The sequence below is a fragment of the Microtus ochrogaster genome, chromosome X (assembly GCF_000317375.1).
Source record: "Microtus ochrogaster isolate Prairie Vole_2 chromosome X, MicOch1.0, whole genome shotgun sequence".
Classification (NCBI taxonomy): Eukaryota; Metazoa; Chordata; class Mammalia; order Rodentia; family Cricetidae; genus Microtus; species Microtus ochrogaster.
The window spans coordinates 43,990,872-43,999,914 of NC_022026.1; the positions used below are offsets into that span (position 1 = coordinate 43,990,872).

General features: G+C 42.5%; 1 protein-coding gene across 1 annotated transcript; it reads left to right on the forward strand.

Moving 5' to 3' along the window:
• Nucleotides 1–910: 910 nt before the first annotated feature.
• On the forward strand, nt 911–2,698 carry LOC101988929 (general transcription factor IIE subunit 1-like). Its single transcript, XM_013350563.2, is given in 3 exon segments — nt 911–1,604; nt 1,606–2,025; nt 2,027–2,698. Coding segments are annotated over 3 exon segments (1,326 nt in total). The 5' UTR covers nt 911–959; the 3' UTR covers nt 2,288–2,698.
• Nucleotides 2,699–9,043: the final 6,345 nt, after the last annotated feature.

A 9,043-nucleotide genomic window follows, 5' to 3' on the forward strand; every position in this document is an offset into this window, starting at 1 on the left:
CTGAGCTGCTAGACTGTCAATTCCAGCAATTCTGTCCATGTCTGGAGATCTTCAGTTTAGGTGAAAGGCAGTTTTCCCCAATGGTCAGTGCTTGGCAGTTGAAGCGAATTGTGAATGGATGTAGTTGTGTGACCATTTGTCTTCTGTCTTCCTTGGAGGAAATAAAGTGCTGCTGCTAGGAGCCTATCTGTCTCTTTTTGTTATGAGAAGTTTTTTTTTAATAATTAAATATTTAAATGCCATATTCCCCAGATCTCTGAGCAGTTGGGCGTTGTTCATCAGGTATAACTATAGTATAGAATCTGCCTGGAGGGCTGGGTCTGAGCTTGACTGTACTGGCTCTCAACTTAACAGGTAAGATTTACACACGTAAAAAGACAAAAAGAAGAAAAAAACTGCTTTCAATAGAAGGTTAATGGCAGAACTGACAATAGTAGAGAATAGCTTAGCATATTTTAAATGAAGGTTGGATTAAATATAAAGTATTTTTGTAAAAGACTTAAAAGTACATACCAGTTTGATGTGGGAGTGTCATATATCAATCTGTTGATTTCATTGGTTAAGCAATAAAGAAACTGCTTGGCCTCATAGGTTAAAACATAGGTGGGAGGAGTAAACAGAACAGAATTCTGAGAGGAAGAGGAAGTGAGCTCAGACTCGACAGCTCGACAGCTCTCCTCTTGGGGGCAGACGTCTCAGAGAGAGGCCATGCTCCGCTCTCCCGGGCAGATGAAGCAAGCCGCCAGGTCAGACATGCTGAATCTTTCCCGGTAAGACAGGAGCTACACAGTTTATTAGAGATGGGTTAATTGGAATATCAGAATTAGCCAGTAAGGGCTAGAGCTAATGGGCTAAGCAGTGTTTAAAAGAATACAGTGTCTGGAGTTGAGGTGCCGAGGGTGGCTGTAGTGGGAGTGTTGGAGCATCCGCTTGGTTGAAGTTGAAGCTTGCTGTTGAAGATGGCAGACCCAGATGTCCTCACCGAGGTTCCAGCAGCATTGAAACGGCTAGCCAAGTATGTCATTCGGGGCTTCTACGGCATTGAGCACGTGTTGGCTTTGGACATCTTGATCTGCAAACCCTGTGTGAAAGAAGAGGATATGCTGGAGCTGCTCAAGTTTGATCGGAAGCAGCTTCGGTCTGTTTTGAATAACTTGAAGGGAGACAAGTTCATCAAGTGCAGAATGAGGGTAGAGACGGCTGCAGATGGGAAAACCACGCGCCATAACTACTACTTCATCAACTATCGCACTCTTGTTAATGTCGTCAAGTACAAACTGGACCACATGAGAAGGAGGATTGAGACGGATGAGAGAAATTCCACCAATCGGGCCTCCTTCAAATGTCCTGTCTGTTGCAGTACTTTCACGGACCTAGAAGCTAATCAGCTGTTTGACCCTATGACAGGAACTTTCCGCTGTACCTTTTGCCACACAGAGGTAGAAGAAGACGAATCAGCAATGCCCAAGAAAGATGCTCTCACACTTTTGGCAAGATTTAATGAACAAATTGAGCCCATTTATGCATTGCTTCGGGAGACAGAGGATGTAAACTTGGCCTATGAGATACTTGAACCGGAACCCACAGAAATCCCGGCCCTGAAGCAGACAGAGCAAGGACCGAGCAGCCAGTACTGCTGGGGCTGCCGGCCTGGCAGGCGGGCACCACCGGGAAGCATGGACCAGCAAAGGCCCCTCTTATGAGGACTTATATACTCAGAATGTGGTCATTAATATGGATGACCAAGATGATGTTCATCGCACCTCGCTGGAGGGGAAATCTGCCAAAGAGAGGCCCATTTGGTTGAGAGAGAGCACTGTCCAAGGGGCCTATGGTTCTGAAGAGATGAAGGAAGGTGGCATCGATGTGGACACATTTCAGGAGCATGAGGAAGACCACGCAGGGCCTGATGACAATGAGGAGGTCATGCGAGCTCTACTCATTCATGAGAAAAAGACTTCCTCAGCGACAGCCGGCTCGGTGGGAGCATCCGCGCCAGTGACTGCCGCCAATGGCAGTGACTCGGAGAGCGGAGAGCGAGACCAGTGAGTCGGATGACGACTCCCCGCCCCGGCCAGCAGCTGTGGCTCCCCATCATCGGGATGAGGACGAGGAAGACGACGAGTTTGAGGAAGTAGCTGATGACCCCATTGTTATGGTGGCTGGCTGTCCATTCTCCTACAGTGAAGTTAGCCAGCGTCCAGAGCTGGTAGCCCAGATGACGCCAGAGGAAAAGGAGGCATACATAGCCATGGGTCAGCGGATGTTTGAGGACCTCTTTGAGTGAGCTTTCCTGCTCTCTCCTCTGTTAGCTCATTTCAGAGAGAAACTCCCCACAAGTGCTTAAGTGGCTCCATGCCCTCCTGATGTAAAGCGCCCGTTAATCTAGTACAAAAGCATAACAGGAGAGAAAGGTTGATTTTTAGTTTTTCTAAATGTCAGAAACTTCCAAGACAGGTAGGTGGGCTATGAGTATTCCCTTCCCTCTTATTACTCAAGTATTAATATTTTTCCATAATTCCTTATCTTCATTTTTAGGACATATTTTTCTCACTCAGACTAAAATGTTCCTGTCTACCTACAGACCCCTCTTAGGATAATCTTATCCTAATATAACTGTTTCCTGGTCAAGCATTTGAAACAATTCCTTGTAGTTCTGCAACCAAAGCAGCTTACCAAGAAAAGATTGCTGCTTAGGGAAACCTCAAATACTTCATATTTCCTCCAATTTGAGTTTGGGGTCATCCTGTAAAAGGGTGAGAGAGTACAGAAGAGAGACAGAGAAGTTAGAGGAGAGAACACACACATGTTCAGGGTTACAGAGAGCAGCAGGTAGCCATGCTCTCCTGGAGAAGTCAGAGGAGAGCGAGCACACACAAGGGTAAGGAGGCTGCATCCAGGATTGAAGAACTGAGAGCGTGGGGACAGCGCCTTACAACTGCTCCAGTATGATTTGTACATCTCCATGTTTAGCTGAGCCTGGTCTCACTTCCCTCCTGTTCTCTAGGCCTTTGCCAGTGCTCTTGATTAGGGAGCTGTTCCAGTAGAAAGCAGTAGAATGGCTGATACGCCGCCCTCCCTCACTCTTCTCTACACCATCAAAGCCTGTGTCTCTCCTTTGAGTCTTAGAGACATCGTATCCTAGTACTGCCCCTGTGCCACTGAGCATTGTGACCTCAAGGAACATAGGCCTGTTAGCATGGGATTATTCCTCAAGGCAGAACTTCCAAAGTAAAGGACTCTCATAAGGTCTACAACAGTTACATCTGATAGTATTTCCCCTTGCATTGTGACTTTTAATTATTGTTTTGTAGTATATGTGTGAAGCGAAGAGCATTTTAGACTATCTGAGCCTTGTATAAAGTGATGATTCATTTACCTGGTTGTTGGATGACTGAATATTGAGTCGACTTATTATTGTTTAAAATTTGTTCATTTCTAGCTCTGACATTTTGGAACATAGCTAGAATGACTCCTCTTCCCATTTAAAGATGTCAGAGGCTTCTGGCCATCATCTAATATCATAGGTGCGATTGGATGCTATTGCAACTCTTTTGGAAGGGGGCAATGAATTGCCTTAAAATACTTTTTATGTATTTATCTTAAATACACGAAACTGTTCAACTTTAAAAAAAAAGAATACAGTGTCTGTGTAATTATTTCGGGGCATAAGCTAGCAGGCGGCCGGGGTGCTGGGGATGCAGCCCCGCCGCTCCTATTACAACACCAGTTTAAAGCATGAGACTTATTGTTTTTGTAGTCTGAAATGAGATACAATGAACAATCATAACATTAAGCATAGGTGAATTTAAGTTACATGTATGAACACACACAGAGAGAGTGAATAGGAATTGGGCAAAGTGGATGCTCTTGGTGGGCCCTACCAAAGGCATGTCACTGTGTAAAACACAGGCAGAGTTAACAAGAGGAATTTAGTGAAAAAAAATAAGTAAACCAGGGGACAAGGCAGGGTATACTTCAGTAAAGATGGGAAAACTTGGTCACCTGACCTGGTTCTCAGTTAAGATGGCAGTAAGGTCACCCATGTAACAGAGGTAACACTAGGGAAGCAGGCAGGGAATACCTCAGTAAAGATGACAGATCTTGGTCACCTGACCTGGCTCTCAGCCAAGATGGCAATGAAGTTATCTGACCCCAGTCAAAATGGCAGCAGTCACATGTTGTATGGAAAAGCCACAATTTTTTAGCTGTAGGTGTTTTAAACTCAATAATAGATGAAAAAGCGACAATTTTTGAGCTCTAAAGGTTTTAAGCTCAATAATAAATTTAAAAGCCATAATTTTTGAGCTTCAGGGATTTTAAGCTTAATAAGAGAGACCTAGAGGCATGATCTGCCCTGTGGCTGAGCTGCCATGCCACAAGCTGCAGAGGGGAGCAAAAGGCTGGAATTGAAAAAAGCCACCTTGTGGATCTGACCAATCTTGTTGGCAGGAGTAGCCATGGCAGGATCCATTTGCCTGTGTACTGAAAGTAGTTAGAAAGCTCACATAAAAGTGGAGCTGATGGGACACAAGCAAAGTGAGGGTAAGAGCTGAAAGAAGTAGGGCATTAAGGCTTGTGGTTTTAGGGCCTCTAAAAGGCATCCATCCCAGAGGGGATGAATATGGAAGGCTTGCTACCCAAGGCTAAAACCATGAAAACCCATGAAACAGCAACACCACAAGGCACACAGTAAGACGGCTCTCGACTGTGAGTGGGGTATGAATCAGTGCAACATTCACAAGACCCATGAGAGGGCACCCCCACGCCATGAGTGGGAAGGTAAGGCCTGGTTGCCTCTGGTAGGGGTAACTCAGAACCCAGAGAGGCCAAAAGCTGCTCCGACCAGCCTTTTCCAGCAAGGGGATAAAAAAGAGAAGAAAAGAAATGGAAAAAAAGAGAAAGAAGAATCTGAGGGATCCTGGGCTCCCAGTCACAGGTAGATTGGCCCCAGGCCATTCCAAACACAATTTCAGCTATGGGAAGCAATCCAGAGTTGCATGTCAGCAAAGGGCACAACTGTAGCCTTGAAAACAGTGGTTTGGGGCAGTTTCCCCATTTCTAAAAACACCAGAGAATCGCCAGAGCTCAATGGTCAATTCCTTGGATTCGGAGAAACGGTTAAGCTGAACAGAATGGGGAAACTCACCAATTGAAGCCACTGGTATGAGTAGAAATCATGCTGTCGAAATCATGCTCAGACATATGGAACACGTGGTTGTTGTGGAAAAAAATACCTGGTTCAGGACCCCAACCCTGGGAGAGGAGCTCAGAGTGGGAGAGTCTACCTGCATCACAGCACCAAATGTAATGGATCATTAAAGATGCTGTAGGATCCCTGGCAGCTGCAGCAGGCCATGTGGCAGCAGGCAGCAGGCCCTGAGAGCAGCCAGTCCCAGGCAGGGATGGTGCAGTTACCCAAGTGACTGCAGCAGGCCACAAGGAAAGACAGACAGATGTTAATGCCATGAGACCATGCTGCAGGTCTCTGAAGGTGGCTAGTCTTTAGCAGGAAACTATGCAGTGGGGGGTGAGAGACAGATGGATAGGCACACCATGCAGAATGAGGTTAGATATTTATTAAGTGGGTTATGGAAGAGAAGGTGGAGAAGGAGAAGAGCAGAGAGAGAAGAAAGAGGAGATAGAGAAAAGAGAAGAGAGATGAGAGAGAGAGAAAGAGACAGAGAGACAGAGAGAGAAGGGAGAGACAGAAGGGGAAAGGGAAAAAGTGGGGAGAGGCAGAAGCTGCCTCTTTGAGAGGGAGACAGAAAAAAGAGAGAGTCAGGCTGCAAGCTGAATATCAGTCTGTCTCAGCAAACAGGGGGCATGGCTTGTCTCTTAAAGAGACAGAACAGATCATTAGATCATTACAATCACCATGCCCAGATTTTATATGGTTGTTGGGTACATAAATTCAGGTACTCAGTAATTGTGAAATATGCAATTAACTTCATTCATATGTCTATGTTCTGAATTAATTCTCATAGCACACATAGATACCAAATACAGCACTATTATTGAAAATAATTTTACAATAGCTAAAATTAGAGAGGACTCAAATATCAATCAAGTGTACATTTCAGTTATTTCTTAGTCATATGATAGAATAATATATAAAAGTAAAGTACACTGGTCCAGAAATATGTTAATGCATATGGATGAAATTTCAAATTTAATAATGAATGAGGAAAGTAATTTTCAGAAGTATATAATTTATATCAAATTTAAAAATCAGGGCATCAAAATAAACAAACTAGAAAACCCACAATATATTATATGACAGAAAATTGGATAATTTTTAAAGTCAGGGAATATTCAAAGAGACATATATAAACCATAAATGAAAGAAATCTACCAAATCCTAGGCTGTGCTAACCCTTGGAAAGCTGTGACGTTTGATCAGGTGATATCAGCAGAGATTATCAATTATTTGCTATATGTAACTCCTTGAACTGGATGAGAGTCATGTATGTGTATATTATATAATTTCAATGCCTTATAATATTATTCAGTATTTCAAAATAAAATTTGAAATTACATGACATTCATTATTACTAAGCCATAAATATCATACCCAGACAACATAATCTCAAAGAAATGACAATCCTGAGGTTGGAGAGATGACATATAGGGTAAAATGCTTGTCTCACAAACAAGAGAACCTGAATTTAGATACCTAGCACCCATGGAAAAGCTGGGTGCATTTGTGAATGCCATGCCTGTAAGCCCAGCACTTGAGGATGAAGACAGGAATATTCTGGGGGCATAAGGTCTGACTAGTCTAGCAAAATTGTTGACCTGTAAATTCAAGGAGAGACCCAATCTCAAAAATAGTGGAGAATAATCAAGGTAGATGACAGTCATCAATCTCTGTCTTTTATACTGGCAGGAGTCCATGAACACATACATTCATATATTCTATACAATCAAGTACAAACAACACACAGACACACACAAACATACATAAACCCATAAGCATGTAGTCATGCAATGTAGAACCAAATGTTCATGATACAATATTAGTTACCAAATCCATTAATTTCTTTTTACTTTCTATTCTCCTAATGATATATTTCATGCAACTGAAGAATTTTATACTACTGTCCTTATATTCAGAAGCAAATCAATCACCTGAATGCCCTTTCTATTCGTACATACACAATCATTATTTTAAGTGGGCCAAAGTGGTGGAGGGCAGAGATATTTCTATGTCATGAATAGTATCTTTACATCTGACATTCCTTCTGACTTTGTGAATGAGAAGAAACAGTTTACAGTTAAAAAGACAAAGCCCAAAGTCTCTTTACTGATCTTATCATATGAGAAATCTATAGATTTATTAAATGGGAGTCATTCCTGGAGGGAACTAAAATAATTCATTTGTTTTGTTTAATGTCAAGATTCAATATTTTGAAGAATTTTGTTAACTTTTTCAGAATATCTGATGTGGCATACATAGTTTTAGGTTCAACCAATCAAGCTTATTTAATGAGTTAGATTAGATTTGTTCAGAATCTAATTTCGGTTTCTTTTGACACTGAGAGGCTATGGATTTAATTTTCAATGGCAGTGTACCTAAACTTCCTGGCTTGCGAATAGAATTGTCTCTTGTTCATTGTCAATACTTGCCATTTAGGTATATATAATGAAGAGGGCTAAAGGTTGAATCCATCTGAAGAGAAGTTTTTCTTTTTTAAAAATATTTGTAAATTAACTTACAAAGTAATGAGTTGCATTGTGGCATTTCATACTGTTCTGACTAGTTTTATGTCAACTTGACACAAGCTACTGGAGAGGCAGGCAAGCCTGTAGGTAATTTTCTTTTTAAAGTTTTATTCGTTTATTTTTTAATTTCATGTTTACATTCCAACCACAGTTTTCCTTTATCCTTCCTCCCACCCCCAGCCAACCCCCTATCCACTCCTCCCACTGGGTAGCAGCTCCCCCATGGAGAGTCAACAAAGTCTGGCACATTAAGTTGGGGCAGGAACAAGTTCCTCTCTGCTGCACTAAGGCTGAGCATGACATCCCAGGAAAAGGAATGGTCTCCAACAAGCTAGATCTTGCACCAGGGATGGATCATGGTCCTACTGGCCAAGGCCCCTCAGATATTCCATGCTTCACCCCTGTCTCCCACAGATGGAAGGTCTAATCAGTCCCATGGATTTTCTATAGCTTTTGGTCTAGAGTTTCCACAAGCTTGGTCCAATATCTCTGTAGATTTCTTCATGATGATCTTGATCTCCCTTGCTCAGGTATTCCTTCCTCCCTCTCTTTGACTAAATTGCCTGAGCTTGGCTTGTTGTTTGGTTGTAAATCTCTGCATCTGGTTCCATCAGTTACCGAATGAAGGCTCGATGATGATAGTTGTATTCACCAGTCTGATTACAGAGGAAGGCCAGTTCAGGCACCCTCTCCACTGTTGCTAGGAGTCTCAACTGGGGTCATATTTGTGGATTCTTGGGAATTTCCCTAGCACCAGGTTTCTCCCTAACCCCACATTAGCTCTCTCTATCAAGATCTCTCAGGTCATTTACTTAATTTGTGACCAATGGAGGAGGGCCCAGCCCATTGTGGATGGTGCAATCCTGGGCTGGTAGTCCTAAATTCTGTAAGAAAGCAGGCAGATCAAACCATGAAGAGCAGTCTAGTAAGCAGTACCCCTCCATGGCCTATCCATCATCTCTTGCCTCCAGGTTCTTGGCCTGTTTGAGCTCTCGTACTGACCTCCTTCAAACATAAACATTGATGTGGAAGCCAAAGTAACCCTTTTCTCCCTAACTTGTTTTGGTCATGGTGTTTCATTACAGAAATAGAATCCCTAAGATGCATACATAATTAGTGTTTATTGATTTTCTTCCTTTTCTTCCCCATCTCTTTTTCCCTTCCTCATTCCCATGGTTACCTCCATTATCTTTTTAGTTCATATTAGATAATATCTTTTATTTTATTGTTTGAGACTTTCATATACACATATAATATACTTTGATCAATCTGTCATCCCACTCAGTATTTCTAATTCCTCCCTTTTACCCTCCACACC